We start from the raw sequence: 21,085 nt of genomic DNA on the forward strand, positions 1-21,085 counted from the left end.
AAGAAGCTCAGGAATTCATAGCTTAAAAATATATTTAATTGTCCTTTACATTGGAATATACGTTTCTGAGGCAGCGTAGTAGTTTTTCAAAAACAATCTTAAATGAAGTGTGACTAATTTTGAATAGGAGCGAGAACTGGGAGGGAAATGTCCATGTTGCACTCTTATTTTGGTACACTGGCATTTTTCTCAGGTACAAATTTGACACTGGCAAGTTTCAAATAAGAAAATAGACTTGGTGATTTTCTTTAACTTTTGTTTCGTGTTCGCATCCACATACATAAATGATATACCAAATTTATTGTTTAAGGCGCGTCCTTCTCGGCGATTGTGGAACGTTATTATATTCACCTCCGTGATGTTGTCAGTCATTGTCTATTCCGTGATGTTGTCAGTCATTGTCTATTCCGTGATGTTGTCAGTCATTGTATATTCCGCATTGAATGACAGTCTTACTCATTTAATTGAAAATTCAGTTTCCAAAAAGGCACAATAATTAAAATTTTAAAAATGATGTTGAGAAAAGGTTTAAATGAAGCTCTTTTAAAAAAATATATGCAGAGCGAATATTTACCAATTAAGCGGGACAACTGTAAACCGAAGATTTCGTTGTTCTTTAACTCACCATGAAGCGAGCTCTAAAATTATGAGGCATGATAAACAAGATCTGGTGTATCTGCTCTGCATAAATACCCATAATTCCATGCAAAATGTTATCACATTATCACAACTTATGGTGCGAAAAAAGACCTGTTTTGATCTCCGGGTCTAAAATAAGTTTCCAATAGGGTATTAGAGTTATCCACACCTTGCTTGGGCTTAGTTAATTTAAGATATTTATTTCCTTTGTTATGAACATATGATTGTCTTTTTAATATAAAGGATTAAATCTGTTTTCAAAAGCGAGCAATAACAATCTTCATCAGCTGTTGTGGAAAATTCTAAATGTCGCTAAATAAGACAAATCTTGAAAATTAATATATAAAATAGGTGAAGAAAAAAACATACCGTAACAAGGAGAACCCATAGGCTTTATTTTTTTCATTTTGTCAATGTAATTTTCTTTTCATTAAAGTTTATGTTCCGAATTTAAATGCTTGGCTGATTTTGTATTGCCATCTGAAGTCTTAATTTTGGGTCACGTGATTTCGCCTGGGTATATACATGTGCCAACTGTGGCTGCTACGGTGGTGTTAGGAAGCGGGATAGTGTGAAGACGTTCCCTGTAGGTGGGGTTGTATAACCACCCAACCAGACCAAGCACATTTGGACGTAATTCGTCGGATAGGAGAGAGCAAGGCCAGAGAATCGGAAAAGAGTAGGGACATGGTCTTTCGTCGACCAAAGGACGGCACTACAACCTACTCCAAGAAACGCAGAGATCTTGCGATAATAGACGTTTCGACTGAGTATAATTTCTTTTCATATTTCGCACTGTCGTTTCTCTCTTTCGATCTCGATGGGATTACGACGCTACTCGGCGACAAGCGGAAGACCAGTCTGCGACCCTGAGACCCAGTCGGCAACCCTGCTACCAAGTCTGAGACCACCGGAAGAATAAGTCGACGACCCTGCGACCCAATCGGTGACTCTGCGACCGATTCTGCGACCAGAGGAAGACTAGTCAGCGACCCTGCAACATGTCGGCGACCCTGCGACCCAATCGTTGACTCTGCGACCATGTCGGCGACACAGTCGAAGACTGCGACCAAGACTGCTACACAGTCGGCGACTGGAAGCCAGGAATAATACGGTGTCCCGCTGAGGTAGAAATCTGTCTCACTGTGGAGAGCCAGTCCTCAGACAAATTCAGCAGGGGTATTACTCCAAACACAAGACTTATCCTAGAGAACCCGAGATAGCGAGACTCGGGATAGTGTAGCCGAGGAAGTATTCCGCTACAATACCATCGGTATTTGAGAGGAGACAACCTTGGTCAGCTTTTTTATATGACAAGCGAGTTTATTCTAATGGGATGACGTATATGTGCCGATTCCCAACTGTTAAACGATTCATTGTATCATTTCCATTTCACAAGTATATACATTTTACCTTTAATTCTTACAGGCTTTACAATATTTTCAATTTTATGTACGTTATCTTGTTTGTCGTCTACAGATAAGTCTTATTCTCAAAACATATAATTAATATCCCCTATATTTAAATCTCTAGTCTGCAAACAACAGGATAGCCTAATATTATTTGCCAGTTACAAAGGAAACCATTTCAAATGTATATATATTTTAAAATTCTCACTGTGTCGCAATTTGAATTTATGAGTTCCAAACATATCAGTCTTCAAAACCAAATTGACCAATCCATACATTTGTTTAAAAAAGCTAATGAGTTGTATAGTTTAGCAAAAAAAATGACATACACTTTGCGAGCAGACGTAACTTTAAAAGTTTCTATTTTACATATGTGGAATATATATATATATATATATATATATATATATATATATATAAATATATATATATATACCTGTGGTTTTTTTCTACCTGTAATGGGTTGACGAAGCAGGCAAAATGCGCCCTTGTAATATGGACGGAAAAAATAGCGATGCAAAAGGTTGCCCTCATGGTTTGCATCATAGTATTTTTTAATTGTTTTATCTACCGATAGGTTCATATATTTATATATGGAGGAATATTCAGCTAAAATACAAATCCAATTTAAATTTGATTACGCGATTGAAGGCGTACATATTTATTTTACCTTCAATCTCAAATTAATGCCATCGTCCACTGAAACAGCAGGAGCACATTGCAGACACGTGTGTAACATGAATGAAAAATTGTGCTTAATTTCGTGCTGAACTAGAGATAAATAAAGTTCCATATGCGCCCTAAAAACAAGATTAAATTAAAGGTGTTATTATTAAATATGCTTTGTGTAAATTATATAACGCACTAGCGCAACCACATAAATGAGGACAGATTTACCCGAACATTCTTTTGCATACCAAGGCCCAGCTACGTGGAATGAATTGTCCACTGAACTTAGACACAAAGACACAGTGATCACATTCAAGAGGGCTCAAAACTCACTTATTTCGACTGCAAGAACAAACTTAAAGACCTAATAATGTTTCCTACCTGAAATATTCTCAGCATGTTTTTTATTTTTTAATGTTTTTCTAACTTCATGGTGTTTGTTTTTGTAATAATATTATTATATATTTTTTTATCTTATAGGTGTTGTCTAATGTTGTAAAGCGCTTAGAACTTCTAAAGATTAGGCGCTATACAAAGTCCTTATTATTATTATTACTATAAACGTATACGTCTCGTAAATACTTCGTTATTGTCACGATCTTTTTCAAACATAAGCAGACGTATCATAAACATGATCTATTAAACTCGAAATAGAAAAGAAAAATGAAATATCTCTCTATGCATTAATCTTCGTGATTTACTACCTTGTTGAACTTCCAGATTCTGAAAAAAGGTGTATGTTGATAGTTTTGTTTGATATCTACTTTAGTTATGTTACATTAATATTTGTACATTTGTTAGACCAGTTTTCTATCTTTCTTTCTTTTCTCAGAATTTCTCACTCATCCACGACAATTGTTTAATGACTGACAGTTGTTCATTAAATGCTATCATAGAGATTGATAAATAGTCGTGATGGTTACCAGATTTTTCTCGTATAATATGCAACAAAGGAGCCCGGAGAAAACGAAATAAGGACACCCTGAAGACGTCATTGAAGAACTTTGGCATTAGCTGTGACACTTGGGAACAGACTGTCCAGGACAGGGTCGTGTGGCGCTCTTACATCACTAATGGTGCTGCAGCTTTTAAAGGCAACAGGACAGCCGCGGAAGAACAACGGAGGCAGACTAGGAAATCCCGAGGCAGTCGCCCCCCTCCCTCCCCCCGCCTCGACGATCAGCGTTGCCTCTATCCCATGTCCACAATGCCACAGAACATTCAGGGCGGATATCTACCTCATCGGCCACCATCTGCCTCATGGGCCACCTACGCACCTACAGACCATTCTTTCCCGCTATAACAATGGATTACTAAAGTGGTCCCCATCTACTTGATGGACACCCCGCCTCACCATGTGTCTGTGTGTGTGTGTGTGTGTGTGTGTGTGTGTGTGTGTGTGTGTGTGTGTGTGTGTAGTGTATTATTTTCATCAGAATAGCTTTGTAAGGGTCATTTAATTAATTACATTTTTCACGCTAATATCCTATGAATGGGTTTGTACTGTAATGTTCGTCATATATGAAATGCGTGAATTGCTTCATTCATAAGTTTCAAGGTTGCGATATACTGTAATGTTACTAAACATCACGCGATCCAACAAGGACATGAGTTCTTCGAATGGAATTCGTCGTGTTCCTAACAAGGCAACTGACATATTTCCTGATTAGCTAGTGTAAACCAAGATAACCTTGTTTACTGATAAATTATTTCGAATGTCAGATGATTCGTTCAAAGCCCCTGTATTGCATTTTCTCTTTATTGCGCTTTGGCCTTGTATATAAAAGAATTATGTCACGTTTGCTCAGCCCCAGTTAGAATGTCGTGTATAAACTATGGTATTATTACAAGCCATGGTTTGATGTCTAAACATTTCCGCAGGCTAAAGTTAATCTCTTACGGATGGTTACCGTGACCTGAGAGAAGATCCGACATCTTGAATCGCACAGGCGCTAGATCGCGTGACTTCTCACCTATGTGTTACAGCTTAGTCCTAAGATCAGAGGAACCCGAGACGGAAAGGTGCGTGTTCTAAATCCGTCCCCACGTGGACAGACAGCGAGAAGGACATTGTCCGCTTAGTTTGATTGGATCGGGTCAAAGAGACATCCAATCGTAATTGAGATAGAGAGTGTGATAACAATTTCGATCCGAATTATAACTTCTAACTAGCAAGCGAAAATTTAGTCTCGCCTAGAAAGATTGATGAGCAATATAGGGTTACTCCGATGAAGCCACTCGTAATTTGGTGGCAAAACTTAGAGAGGAGATTCAAAGGAAAGACAAAGCTTCGTAAAGGAAGTTTTTGGGGGGACAGAACTTCCGGTTCAGTTAAGTCCCGAGTCTCTAAGAGGGGAGACGGAAGTGAGACTAGCAGAGCAGTCGGAATCGACAAGTCTAGTCGGTGGAGACAGTCGAGGAGTAGGAGGAAAAACGAGTCGAGGAGGATAAAGTGGAGAAGGAGGAGGATTATAGAGAAGTCGAGGAGGACAAGGAATTTGGAGAACGTCGTGAGGAAGAGAAGAATTTGGAGGGATAGGAGAGAAGAATACACAGATAAGTATAACACAAGGACAGACGGAAAACTATCTCACGCTACTAATCAAATGATGCAATAGGCTATCACCGGGTCGAGCGGAAGGAGAGTACTTGGGAAATTTTAATCATTTGACTATTGAATTGTCATTAAATTGTTATTCGTTGAATTCCACCTTTTTGTATATTCAGTCAGTTAACCATAGCCATTGCTGACTGGGGGCTCGGAGCTGTATATCTATCTTTCACTAATTTAACTTCCAGCCAAAATCGAGCCTGGATGGGACATCCAAAATAGTTTAGATAAAATCTTGGGAGCACCCCACCCCAAACATAACATACCTACCACAGTGGCGGCATAACAACCTGTCACAACACAAATTACTACGCGGCATGATTCATTCTTAATATTATTATTTACCTCTAAGAGTTTCTCAGAGAATTTATTCATTTAATAACTGTATTTGAATTAAAGTGAACTCTTTCAAGGATAATTGGATTTAAAGCTGAATTGAATTATCGTGAATTCATTTATATATATTTTGCGATTATAACGGTAATTCTTCTGCATTGTTGGTACACCAGTACAATACAAACATCATCTGGAATAATTTTGGAACTTATTCCAGTTACTTGGAACAATTGGAATAGATATAACGTTTCTTTTGCATTTTAGGAATTCGTTCACCATACACACGTTATTTTTAATTCTTTCTGTTTGTATTTTAGGGAAATAACTTATATGTTGAACTATACAAAACCTGATGGTTATCGCTCTTTGTTGTTACTTAGTTTAAGACCCTAGAGTCTTATGAATGTATGTATGCGTGCATGCATGCATGCGTGTGTGTGTGTGTGTGTGTGTGTGTGTGTGTGTGTGTGTGTGTGTTTGTGTGTGTGTCTGTTGGGTTGGGTTGCTTGGAATATCCTGTCTGTGTCTTCTCCCCAATATATCAACGACACTCTCTTATGTTGTTAACAAATGCTATATTAATATAAAATATTTTAATGCTGTCATTGTTCTGCCGACCCAGAAAACTGTATACATTTTTTATATCTTTTTATTTTCTTCTTCTTCTTCACCTTCTCCTTCTTCTTCATCTCCTTCTTCTTCTTCTAAATATATTGAGATGTCGAAAAGCGGTATCAAAACTAATGTATAAGATACCCCTGGAAAGTGAGATAACGTTTTCTTAGAACAGGTGATTGTTAGCAAGGAGAGATATATATTCAGCAGATCAGTGTTAGGGATCTTCAAAAGTAACTCTAACTATTAAACAAGTGAAACGGGCCGCTATGTCCGTACCGACTATTTCAGCAATGGACGTCAATATACTTTGATAACACATACCTTTAAGTGACAATTATTCACTTTATTTGGATTCATGCACCTCGTGGTCAGCATTTACACGCCCCAAGAAATACATACGTCAAAATCACTGTTGAAGTACGGTGACGTTTTTGGACGAGGTGAATCTAATGGTGTGAAACCGGAATGAATGTCGATTGCTGTGATGTCAGAATGAAAGCTACACGGCTTGTCAACAACAAACAAATTACTACACCACTTGTTAAATCCACGTGAAAGGCAAATTTGTAGTTATCATTCTTGTCCTTGGCTTGATTTAACAAATTTAATATCGGAAGCAGACGACGTAGTATATAGGAGCCGCTCAACAGCACAGGTGCTCGACGCGAGCTTGATGTTGAGAAGAAAAAAAATAATCTAAAGGAAAAAATCATAGAGTGACAAAAATACCTTAGATTACCCCCATGACCCGTTCTGACATAGGACCCTCTCTATCATAATATATAAGAGAGAAGGTACGGAACTTCCAAATACTTCGTTCCACCCATGACCGTCGATTTCCTTCTGCTATTTCAGTCTTTAAAGGCACACGACCATACTATATGGTTTGTTTTACTCTTGAGATATTTTTCTATTCATCAAGCCATCATTGACTTTTCTGCCTTGTACCAAACTGAAGTTACGGGCTCCGAAACGTTGCATTTTCGCGAATTTTGTCTTCTGGACAAGTGCGTGGACATGTGAAAACCGGTGAAGAGAGCTACATATACCATGTTTGCGTCTCTATGACGCATCCCTTCTTGAATCACAGAACAGTGGTCGATGCAAAAGTGAGTTTTTACTTACCACTAACTCGATTCAACTTTAGGAATCCTGTTCCATGCAAGAATTAGACATTGTCTTCTTTACTGCACACACATCGTATACATGCATCTCTATTTTCAAAATAGACAATCTATGCGGCACTAACGTCATCGCCGAAATATGATTGGCTCAAAAGGTTATACTTATTATCATAGGAGCACGGACTTGTCTCAGCAGCATGACTTCGCGAAAATGCAACGTTTATAATCAATCTTAGCACACTGCTAGCTATAATGACTGATTGTGCTTAAAAAATCACCCTGAATTAGTCTAAAGTACACTATCTTTAGCACCCATTAAAATTGGGGAAATTAATTTTGCCCATCTAGGCAATGCCAGTGCAATGTATGAATTATCAAATATATAGAATGTCCAAAAAAAGTTATCAACTCTTTTTTCACAATTTACTTCAGAAGTCCAGGAAGTGAAAATGACCAAGTGGAGCTAGCAGTTTCTTTGAAACTAGCACATCTGGAGTAAGGCCAAGCTGTATACTCTATAACCCATATTACACCCATCAATCATACATCAAAATAATGGGAATTGAACATTCTTTGAACAATACGTAAGATACCCAAGGTCTTTTTGAAATAGCCAGTATAACCAGCGTGGAAACCCGAGGAAATTCTTTTTCTTTAAAATTCTAACCCATGCAAAATACGAAACTGCAGAGCGCCACTTTTGAGAGAGTGACCCTTAATACAAATATGAACATTTACGCAATTGTTTTTCTTATTTTCATATCATTATGTATGATGTTCTGAACAAAATGGTACATTAACATTGATTTTATGCATGAAAATAAGCTAATTATGCTTATTTTGCTCTTGCTTACATAATTTGTCTTGAGGCAGTGTTGTGTGAGTACTAACCTTAATTATGGGGAAGTTTGAAGTCTTGGAATATAAGAATGAAGTCAACTTAAAACTGTTACATTAAGTAAAAGAGACATATAGTGAAAATGTTTCTTTTCATTTCTTTGCAATTAAATTTTTAAAAAATGATAACCAAGCAAATTCACTTTCTTCTATGTCAAACAATAGGCAAATATTTTAACCTTTGACATTCGACCTTCATGAACCGCATATGTTCCATCCCTTTTCAAACTTTACTTTTTATTGGTGTCATCTCCGGAATAATTCTGGCAAGTTTCATGTTCCTGTCTTTCAGCATAACATTGGTTGCTATGTTGACAAAATGTAATGTGCATTTTAAAAACTCACTTTTTATCATAAGGGTGGGGGCGGGGTGGGGGTGGGGGCTAGGCTTGTGTGAGACTTTGACACTAATAAATATTGTCCTTTATGGGGAAATACAGGAGAATTATTCAAAAGGAATGTTTTGATGCTTGCGACTTAAATTTTTCAGCCATGCAATCAAAATTAAATCATACAATAATAATATCTCTGGACTCTCCAGTTATTATGTACTTTTGAGAGAGTGACGTATATAAGGTGAAGTTGTTTGCATTTGAAACATGTACAGTTGAGAGAATGTTGGCATACCTCCATGCTACTTTGATGTAATGTGGCTGACATTTCGTTGGATATTGTACTTATGGAAATTGTACATGATCTAAGCAGAATGCTAATTAAAATGACTGCTCCCTCGTGCTAAAAGAAATCACCCTGAATTAGTCTAAAGTACACTATCTTTAGCACCTATTAAAATAGGGAAATAGGGAAAATGAGTTTATCCCAACTAGACAATAGCAGCTTCTGAAAGTGCAATGGATGAATTATCATATATATAAAATGTTAAAAAAAAGTTATTGGCTCTTTTTTTTAATACAAAATTCACCCCTGAAATCCAGGAAGTGAAAATGACCAAGTGGAGCTAGCAGTCTTTTGAAATGTGAATTGATTGGGGTGGGGTACAAACAAACGGGGAGGTATATCAAGACCACAGTATATCATGCCGGGAAGGTGGAACCTAAGAGTTGATCTCAAGGACACATCGAGTCATTCTGCTCGGACCGTTCTGAGCGGGTGTTTAAAAAATCTCCGTGAAGAATATTTTAGATAATTCGTGAAACTATATCCAAGTCAGAAAAGTCTGTGTTGTATTGACGACTGGGCCTACACGGTATATTCCATTACCTGAAGTCTGGTTTAAACGCTACAAACTTAGTGACGAAGGTACGGTACCAGACTAAAAATTTGTAGCGAATTCAACACAATATGTCAGAGTAGCCATAAGTATTCGAGTTCAGTTTGAGAGAACGAGATTTCATAATCTAGTTCTAGAACACTGTTTGAAAACAAATATATTCCATTATGGTTAATACGTTTGTAACGACATGAGTTTCGTCTAAATCTATTACTCAACTTCGAAAGCACCATATGTTTATAAAACACAAACGTAACACACTTGTAAAATGTAGTCACTACAGGATAACTAAACAGCTAAAAACGGGGCTTATTTTATATGAAATTGTTCTTGTGATACATTTTTCCAGGAGAATATTAAACTTCGCTTTTATATCAAAGTTATTACAGTTACTGATTTAGTTATGGATTTTTCTTATCTACCAAAGAGAGAACAGTTTAATAGTCAAGGTAGAGAACTTTTGTAACAAAAATGTTATATTAAACGCAGAAGCAAACTCATATACATAGTGATTATACTTTCTTCCAAGCAAGGTAGAGGATTTCATTTCAAGGATATCTTAGGAGTCATTGAATTTTCTCACAAGTTGATACTATGATTTCACATTTCTACCTTTGATGGAAGTTAATAAAGTTAGGCAAAGTCAGAATGTAAGATCTTTGATTAATTTTAATAAGTCACATTTTCGTTCGTTATATACCCATTTATTCTTACGTAGTTGATCTTGTGTTTGATATAGATGTTCAGTCCGTATTTCTGCATGACACACCCAGATTGGAAATTAGGTGTCTTTTTTTTACACCTTCGCGTCGATTGTGTTTGATGCAGTTAATTGAACTTGTGCAAATCCCATTTCGTTTTGAATTTCATTAAAATTATAAAGCTAAAAAATACTTAGAGAGCATAGAAGAGACAGTATGTAATAAATGCAAAACCCATTCGTGTTTTGTTTCGAGCCAGGGCAAAGAACTCATTTGTTGTGGCATAAAGAATACCTGTCGACCTGATGGCCACGATCTATCCATCCATCTTATCAAACTCGTTATTTCCTTCGACTGAGAACAAAATTCTAATATAGTTTTGTAGCTACAAGAAGATTTTTAGAGTTTCTGGTCTAATGTTTAATTAATCTTTCCTGCCCGCAATCCATATGTCTGTAAAACCATCGACTAAACCCTCTTCTTCGGGGTTACAGTGTATGGGGATTGAGCCGTTAGTGTCACGTGAATGTGCCATGAAAGCATAAGATGTCGGTTGAGGAAACATGGCAAATGTACATCTCGCTGGTGATAATGGTTGAGATACACACGTTTTATTCCTACCTAGATTCCTCAAATTGCTTGTATATTTTGTGGCCGTTTACTAAATGTCTACGCACTAAAATTATCATGATGGCTATTAATTACAACAAATATACATATATATTAATTACAAAAATATACATATATATTAATTACAACAAATACACATATAGGCGGTAAATAATTCTACATACATACTGGATACCAAAATACGCACAATAGTCATTTTTCGCAATCGAAATCGTGTAAATGTCGTCGACTGCTTTTAAAAAAATCTAAGTTAATATATACATATAACTATACAAATATTATTAATATTACCTTTTTATTAGTTAGCTTGAGTAGGCATACGACCTAAGATGCTAAATGATCGCATTAAATCTAGTCAGCAGATTGTCCAATGATACAGAGTCAGTTGATATGGTTAACTTTTCTAGTTATATGCCCTTCACAGTATGTGACAGACTTTGTTTAAAATGTATGTAGGCATCATGAATAAAATAAAATTTGAGGATAACAGCTGCTCATTCTGTGTATATGTATGTATGCATGTATGTATGTATGTATGTATGTATGTTTGTGTATGTGTGTGCGTGCGTGCGTGCGTGCGTGCATGTATGTATGTATGTATGTAAGAACAACTTATTAGTTTACCACCTATACAAAATAACAAATATCTCCTTCTCGTTGGTTAATAATGCCATGTAATAGATGGTAAACTTGTGATAACAGTGACAGTGAAATGCTCTTGAAAAGAACACACTTAACAGAATTTTGAAGACGGTGGGGGCTATAGATGAATGATAAGTATTTGTCACGCAGTCGTTGAAAGGTTTAATAGCCTCTTCTTTGAACAAATATAATTATCAAATACGTTAAATATATTCCTTACAAATTGGTTCGTTCACGTATCTTTACTACGGCCTTCTCAAGACTGGTTTTCCGGTTTCACATTGTTTGGTGTGGTCTTTCGACATGACCAACAGCGGTTCGCAACCATCGTGGATGATATCACATTCGGGAGGGGGTTGTATAACTCCAGCCTTGTATCCAATACTGAAAGGGAAGTTTTCGAATTTTCGTAGCAAAATAATAAAGATTCTTTCTATTTTAAAACCAGCGATCTAAATCAATCGTCATCACGAAACAAATGTGTCTAAAACTCCAAGACTGTCGTTACAGGCGGACAGCACTATCAGTATTACACCGTCAAAATATGGATCGAATTTAATTTACAGAAATCGAGCCTCTTGCTTCTCTCTCTCTCTCTCTCTCTCTCTCTCTCTCTCTCTCTCATATATTCATTATATCAAGCTTATTAGTTGCAAGTTTGTCTCAAGGCAATCTTACTCTCGTTAATTAGTAAGTACAATGATACATACAAAATTCGGCATAGATTATTGGGAACGTTATGAAAATAGTGGCATTTGCGTGAAATAGATGCAAATTTAAAATGTAATGAAAATGAACTTTTCCGACCAGGGCGATGCATATCTATCTATATTTTTCATCCAATTCATTAAATCAAGACGGAGGATTTCATCTGCATTTTGTTCTGTATAGACATTTGTGTTACATCTGCTTTATACAAGTATTTTATTACCTTCTTTACTAGTCTGCACATTTATAGAGAAAACAAATCTTAGAAAAATATCGATTATTTTTGTTGTGCTTACAATAATGCATTAAATTGGATGAATTTATTTAGTAATACATTTGTAATGCTAGTACTCTTGTCAATGACACTGTAGTTTGAATACATTGTGCTGGCTCTTTAAGATCAGTAATGGAGTGGTCATCATGCTGCCAGTTCCTGGTCCCGCTCGCAATAAACTCAGCACAACTTTCGGAAACTAAATATTTCTGATGTTCAATAAAACAAATCATTAAATATGTTTTGGGAACAAATGAATATGCCGGTATGTGGTGCTTCGTCCAAATGTTTCCTGTTATTTAACGTTTGAAAACAATAGAGAGGTGTGGTGGCGGTGGTGCATGCATTTAATTTGAGCATATGTTCCAGTTGACAAGTTTGATGCATCCTGATCACATATTTAAATTATTTCCTCATCGGCATGGAATTTCGAATAAATTATTGCATATATGGACGGACAATCCATTTAATGGCCTTTTTCGTTTCCAAGAATAGTCTGTAATGCATTAACTTACCCGCAGCACTGAAGCCCATTTTTGCTGCATGCACATCTGAGACAGTCAAGAGTATCAAATTTCGCCCCTTTCATCATCTTTATGCCTTTATACTCGCAGTACTTCCTGATTTTCCCGGAAACTGAAAAAGGTTTGAGATAGAAAAAAATCCGTTATATTTTCTGACAGTTAAATCGTGAACAAATTAAAATTAATAAACATCGTTCCCTGATTTGTTGTGCTACATCGGACACGCATTCAGAGTTAAACAGTACACGCGCTGGACAGAGGTCAATACATTACGACCATTTTATCTGTCCACACTTTGAAAACGTGTCTCATGTGATAGGTAATAAAGAAAAATACAGACATTTCGGATTTCATTAATATGGTCTTGATTTTTCCTGGCAAACAGTGGAGAGCGATTAACCAAAATATCTTTCGGATTGTGACACGTACCATTACAAATACATTTTTGTGTAACAAAGAATTGATAATACCCGTTTGTTGTCTCATTCTATTACCAATACTTTTTGTGTCTCATTCCATTGCCAAAGCCATTTTATCTCATACCATTGCCAATACCTTTTTGTATCTCATACCATTACCAATACCTTTTTGTGTCTCATACCATTACCAATACCTCTCTGTGTCTCATACCATTGACAATACCTTTTTGTGTCTCATACGATTACCAATATATTTTGTGTCTTACACCATTACCAATATCTTTTGGTGTTTCATTATATCGCCAATACCTTTTTTGTATTGCATGCCGCTGCAATATCCTTTCCTGTCTCTCATACCATTTTTTTTACGTTCAGTTATTTTCTAGATTCCTTTAACTTTCAGGTGCTCTCTGTTCTTACCGATTTAAATGAATGGGTATTACAAAACTATGATCAAGTTTTGCTCGGGTGTGTGTGGGTGGGTGTGGGTGTGTGTGTGGTTCTGCCAATACTTTTTAGGTGCTTTCTGTTCTTACCGATTTAAAATACATGTCTTTTTTGTTAGATGGTTTTTTAAATTGCTCTTTTGGTTTGTTGTGCTTCTGCCAATACCTTTTGGTGCTTTCTGTTCTTAACAATTTAAAATGCACGTCTGGTGATTATTTAAATTTAGCATTCTTCGCTTTGATAAAACCCAACACTTTCTACTACGCTTTGATACAACTCAGCAATTTCCACTCCGCTTTGATACAACCTAACAATTTCCACTACGCTTTGATATAACTCAACAATTTCCACTATAACAATGGAGGGGCTGATAAATACACTACACCTGTAGCCTTGTGTAAAGAAATAGCCGCTTCTCAAAAAAGGTACCAAAGTCATAGTCATCTTGCATTTCAGTCCGTACAATTTGCTGAACAAAAATCATGATCATACATCCACCGCGTAACTTACACAAAACGTACACAAAAGATTATGTTTCCGTTCGTGCATACATTTTTCACACTTTGTTTTAATATCAAGACTGACAACAACATGCCATAACCAGACTGATAGTGAATGAATATTAAAGGTAGTTTTGTTTCAATACCAACTACGGAAATGCATTATTAACATAAAGCGCAAGAATGACAAATTACGTACATCTACTTCCACTTTCGTAAAACGTCCGAACTCGAGTGTTTATTCACCTCAGTTTTATTTCCTCTAAAATGTTTTTAGAAAGTCAGATTTAAACTTGATTTCAATCAAGAAGAAAATAGTTTTAATACGAATATCTATAATACTTAATGCATTTATTCTATCCTGACCTTGTTTAGATAATCATTCACAAATGTGTAAAACTGTGCACCATATTTGCACGGGCATGCTACAAAAGGCATGAAACATTTGGATTTACATAATGCTATGTGACGAATGCCACTGACAACACATTTAAAACAAATTTTTAAAAAAAATACGTTTTCAGGCATATGTTTTGTCTTTTCTTTCGATACGTGTTTGAACTCGCACCTACACTTTCTACACAAACGACACATCGTGCTATGATTATCTATCTATCTATCAATATAAGCTGATTTTCTGTATGCTAACATTTGTTATCTGTTCGGAACACACGGGGGGGGGGGGGCTAACATATATTTATGCAAACAGGCAGATGTTGTCTCTCCATAACAGACATGAAAAAGCTGTTTAGAAAACGAGAAAGTCGGCTTATTGTCTTATATCATTTTGCTTGTAAACAAATGAATAAAGTAATGCTTGGCTCGTTGCGGATCAAAGATTTTATAATAGCATATAGAGGCAGTCAACATTAAAAAAATTAAACATCGATTAATATTCTGATTTAATTTCGATTAAAATACTTGCGCAGACATTCCGTTAGAGTCATGTAACACGTTTCCGCTATAGTTGCTTTTTTATTTGAGTAATTTGAAAAGTACGCAATTTTACTTCTCCAAAAATTCTTATCCTTTTTGCTTCAAAACTCTTTCCCTTCTTCAAACTTTATTTGTCAGCTTTTTTCCTTTTGTATATTTTTTTCGAATCGATTTTTCGTTTTCTATCTCCGATGAAGAGCAGTTAAGAACACATCCATCGTTGTATTTTTCAGTTGCATGCGTGTCAATAATGTCTTATCACGCTGATAATTCTAGTTGTAGGTGGACCTTTCTAGCTTATGTAATGAGTAGGTAGATTATTCAGTTAACAATTCTTTCAATATTCCCGTTTATTATGTTCCCACGATTATTTTTAAGGAACCTTATTTTCAGGATTTTATTAAAGATTTATTCAATACTGTTCTTCATCAGTCAATTTAAAAGAGTACAAAAATATTCATAGAATACATAACGCTTGATAAGCTGGCTTTGGGCGTTATCAATAGGCCAACAAGACATTAATCTAGAAGACGAACTTTAATTTTCAGCAATTTGCAGCGTTTCTTCGATTCTTTCAATCCAATACATTATTTTCGATTTTTTAAAACAATTTTGCCATTCTATTGATTGATTCAAAAGCAGATGCCGGGTCAGTGTCTGTTGTTTTAATCGAACGTTATTTCCTTTAAATTGTACAGCAGAATAAGCGAAACATAAATAAATGTTGCGTTACATTGAAAAATACGTTATATATTCCTTCTTCATGCCATACTGAATTTATGATGCTTATATCAATGTTATAAATCACATAATGCAATAGGCGAATCTTCGTCTTTTCTAAAACATTAAAACATTGCGTCTTCGTCTTTTCTAAAACATTGTAGGATATTTTTTACTTCGTGAATTGACAAATCAAACATTTAGATGGTCTTGTGTTATTTTGTTAAACGGCTGGCTCTGACCACACTTTGATACAATCCAAGCGTTTTCTATAGATACAGACAATTCGTGCAATATTATATGATCTCAATATTGCTTTGTAACATTATTCATGTTGTGCAAAAATATTTAATATAATTTTCCTCTCAACACAATTTTTAGTAAATTATAATGCGGTCTATGAAACAAGCATATTTGTTTTGTTTTTTTTTTAAATATGAATGATGTGGTTCTCACATTATTAGCTGGTATATAAAAAATAAATTTCACTAACAGTCTTCTAAACACCCCACAATAAAGTTACATTAAAAATATACAATTGTACTCTTGATTTCACACACCCTCCGACTTGATTCTTTAAACAAGGTAGTTATTATTCCACCGCACGAAATCTGCTGCCATAGCTCCTAACCTAGTGAGTTGTACGTGACCTAATCGATAAACAGAGTGTTTTTTTTAATTTATAAATTGATGTCATTATATGGATGCAAATATTTATTTCTCCCATTTTCGAAGATTGCTTGAAATAAATCAGAAGATAATTAATTTAGACTGTTGTTGATATAAGACTCAAGTGAATCAAACCAAGACTGCGATACTAATGGTAAAACAATGGAAAGGAATTGGAATTCTCTGCTATGTTGCGGAGACCGTCTCCACGAGGCATTAGCCTATTTATGCACTTATTTTTAATTATTACTTTAATTTACTTTAAAACAAGAAGATGAAGATTGGTATAATTGAACAAAAATCATATCAGCTTTGCGAACATATCAAACTTTGTACTAAAACTTTACATTTTACATATGACGAAAAAAATCATATTGCAATGTTTAACATTTGAAAAGGGGCAACTTACACCAAAATATTCTGTTCAAAATATCATTAATTTTGGATACATGTGATACCACTCCTCGGTTTTCATAATTCGCGATATGTCGGCCTATTCTGCGCACAGCTTTGGACTGTTTCTGTCAGCAGTTTAATGAAATAATTAGGTCATTTTTATAGCAAGTTTGATAAAATTCAACTTAACATTGCCAATAAATGGCAAGAGATATTTAAGCAAACTAAACCGATCTTGTAAACTAAACAGTAAAGTTCAATGTTTTATATTTAAAAAATAATAAGCTTTTATATGGAAGAAAAACAACAATGAATCGGATGTATTGTTCTTACAACGTCTTTTTTGTGGGGTCAAATTACTAAAGAGTTTAGAAACAGACTATACGCCAGGGAATTTCTTGAGAATCCCGTTCTAGCGGCAAGTTGATACGTAGTGTAGCAGACGAGTTTGTACGTGTGGGACAACTTCTTGCAAAAATGGAATCTTGGATTAAAATGCAGTATTATTTTGAGGTATGCATTTCCATCTTTTATATAATGTATTTTTTTGTATGAGTCTAAAAGATACATAGTAAATAGGTTTTTCTGGGTTACAGGTTCAACAAGGTCATGAAGTGGATATTCAGGTTGACATTTAAAAATAACATTTTCATATGCATTTCGAGTCTAAATGTGGGATAAATTTGTACACTTTATGAATATCACTTTTCTTAATTAAAGTAGGAGCGTTCTTTCTTAATACAAAATGGATTTTTAATATATATATATATATATATATATATATATATATATATATATATATATATATAGAGAGAGAGAGAGAGAGAGAGAGGGAGAGATAGATAGATAGATAGATAATTTACGAGAGGTGACATACGCTACGAGATAGATAGATAATATTAGAACTTCAGTAATCTAATTTACATAATTCTATATGCGCACATAATACCTGTTTTTTCCACCTGCATCCGGCCGAAGAAGCAGGAACAAAGCGCCATCGTAATACAGACAGCAACAACGGCGATAAAAAGATTTGCCCTCATGATTTGCAGAATAGTATTGTCGAACTCACTCTATCTGCAGGTAGATTTAGCTCTTTATATACCGAGAAGCATTGACATAACGGAAATACAAAAATCATTTTCAATTTCATTACTCGACTGTAGACGCACATTTCTCTGTTAATTTTGGTGTCAAATTAATACAGTAACACAGCAGGAGCATATTTTAGACACAACAGGTATATGTTTCAAATGAATTTTATTAAAAAAAATTAGTGCTGAATTATAAACCAGTGGATCAATAAAAAAATGTTCCATATGTGCGCCCGGAAAACAAGAATAAAATTATATTGTTCTTATAAAACTTATTTATTACAAATTATGTGACACCCAAGCGCACACGAATCAGGGATATCAAATGTATGCCAACATATGTTCATAATCGTGTGCACTGCGTAAATATATTGTTACCGCCACGATCATTTTACAAAAAATAAACAAAAACAAAACAAAACAAGCAGGTGTATTACTAATATCAGCTCTTAAATTTCAGATTGGAAAAAGATAAATATCTCTCCATGCATTAATTTTCGTGATTTACTGCCATGTTGTACTTCTAGGTTCTAAAAGTGGAGTCCGTCCGATTGTTGTACTTCCAGGTCCTGAAAGTGGAGTCTGTCTGATTGTTGTACTTCCAGGTCCTGAAAGCGGAGTCGGTCTGATTCTTGTACTTCTAGGTCCCGAAAGTGGAGTCTGTCCGATTGTTGTACTTCCAGGTCCTGAAAGTGGAGTCTGTCTGATTGTTGTATTTCCAGGTCCTGAAAGTGGAGTCTGTCCGATTGTTGTACTTCCAGGTCCTGAAAGTGGAGTCTGTCCGATTGTTGTACTTCCAGGTCCTGAAAGTGGAGTCTGTCCGATTGTTGTACTTCCAAGTCCTGAAAGTGGAGTCCTTCCGATAGATTATCCTGATGGCTGCTCTACTTATGTTATATAAATCTTTGTATATTTTTTCAGACATTACACGAGCTTTTTTCTTTCTTACTTTCTTCACAATTTCTGACCCATCCCAAACAAGTTATAATGACAAACAATTGTTCCACAAGTAGTATCTTGGTAGTTGATAACAGTCGTGATGGTTGCCAGATTTTGCTTTATAGGATGTCCGATATAGCCCTAACATTGACATTTTCCAAGCATGCTGCTTTCCTACTAATATAGAGAAGACTTATCTACACCAACATACACACACCAAATCAAACATCAGTGCAGAGAATTACCATTTACACCAACAGACACACACCAATTTATGCATAAAATCAGAGAATTATCAAGTACATCAACATACACACACCAAAGCGTGAATCATATCAGAGAATTATCATGTACACCAATATACACACACCAAATCAAACATCAATGCAGAGAATTACCATTTACACCAACAGACACACACCAATTCATGCATAAAATCAGAGAATTATCAAGTACACCAATATACACACACCAAATCAAACATCAATGCAGAGAATTACCATTTACACCAACAGACACACACCAATTCATGCATGAAATCAGAGAATTATCAAGTACACCAATATACACACATCAAATCAAACATAAATGCAGAGAATTACCATTTACACCAACAGACACACACCAATTCATGCATGAAATCAGAGAATTATCAAGTACACCAATATACACACACCAAATCAAACATCAATGAAGAGAATTACCATTTACACCAACAGACACACACCAATTCATGCATAAAATCAGAGAATTATCAAGTACACCAATATACACACACCAAATCAAACATCAATGCAGAGAATTTCCATTTACACTAACAGACACACACCAATTCATGCATCAAATCAGAGAATTATCATGTACACCAACATACACACACCAAATCAAACATCAAATCAGAGAATTATTATGTACACCAACATACACACATCAAATCAAACATCAAATCAGAGAATTATTATGTACACCAACATACACACACCAAATCAAACATCAAATCAGAGAATTATCATGTACACCAACATCCACACACCAAATCAAATATTATATCATATAATTATCATGTACACCAATATACATACACAAAATCATGCATCAAATAGGAGAATTATAATGTACACTAATATACACATACGAAATCAAACACTAGATCAGAGAATTATCATGTACCCCAACATCCACACGCCAATCAAACATAAAAACAGTGAATAATTATGTAAACCAACATACACACACAAAATCCGATATCAAAGCAGATAAAACAGCTGTAAAATACTATACAGCATGAATCTATCACTGTCATCCCATCTTTGTCCGAGTAATGTCTAGTCTCAGTTTCTGCGTTGTCTGTGTGTGTGTATGTGTGTGTGTGTGTGTGTGTGTGAGAAAGCGAACTAGTAGCTTCTCGTAGGTCGACAGTTCTTACCTTGGTTTTCCCACAGGGGCTCGTATCGTTGCTTGCAATTGACCCGTCATACATGTACTATATTATAACTACAAGGGAGGACACATGTCTCTTTGCTCGCACGCCCTATTTAAGAATAAAAGCTGATATTTCAAGTTGTTTAGCTTAATAAATTTGGTACCGAGATTTAGTTCAGGCATTCGACTGTGTATCCCTATCCAAAGTTTTACGTAATATCATACCTTTAAGGAATGGCAAACCATTTTCCCACGCTACTGCTCGCCATGGCCCTTATCGCGCCCGCTTAATATGCAAGTGAGATCCCGCTGAATGGAATACTGTCATCTCATTGGTTAAATGAAAATGACGTCCTATATTTATGTATAACTTATTTTCAGTTGGCCAATGAGAAGCTAGTATTCCATTGTAATGTTTGTCCGAAGCCGGGGCTACATTCTCTTTTTAGGTATGAGGTAGTGATTCGTGACATCACACGAGGTCCACGGCTTAACAAGCCTATTGTCAGAGGTTTTCAAAAATATCCACG

General features: G+C 35.6%; 1 protein-coding gene across 1 annotated transcript; it reads right to left on the reverse strand.

Moving 5' to 3' along the window:
• Positions 1-11,656: 11,656 nt before the first annotated feature.
• LOC149802547 (beta-microseminoprotein-like) lies at positions 11,657-18,208 on the reverse strand. The gene is made up of 3 exons (XM_089951795.1): positions 18,050-18,208; positions 13,005-13,125; positions 11,657-11,891 (listed from the first exon to the last, which is right to left on the reverse strand). The coding sequence occupies exons 1-3, from the start codon at positions 18,141-18,143 to the stop codon at positions 11,753-11,755; spliced, it is 354 nt and encodes a 117-aa protein (XP_089807921.1). The 5' UTR covers positions 18,144-18,208; the 3' UTR covers positions 11,657-11,752.
• Positions 18,209-21,085: the final 2,877 nt, after the last annotated feature.

This window comes from Sinohyriopsis cumingii, chromosome 3, assembly GCF_028554795.1.
Source record: "Sinohyriopsis cumingii isolate HCF-2022 chromosome 3, ASM2855479v2, whole genome shotgun sequence".
NCBI lineage: Eukaryota > Metazoa > Mollusca > Bivalvia > Unionida > Unionidae > Sinohyriopsis > Sinohyriopsis cumingii.

Coding starts and splice junctions, on each gene's coding strand:
- LOC149802547 (XM_089951795.1), bottom strand. CDS start 18,143: ATGAGGGCAAATCTTTTTATCGCCGTTGTTGCTGTCTGTATTACGATG. Junction 13,126..18,049: donor GATGCAGGTGGAAAAAACAG/GTATTATGTGCG, acceptor AACCTTTTTCAG/TTTCCGGGAAAATCAGGAAG. Junction 11,892..13,004: donor AATGGGCTTCAGTGCTGCGG/GTAAGTTAATGC, acceptor CTTCCCTTTCAG/TATTGGATACAAGGCTGGAG.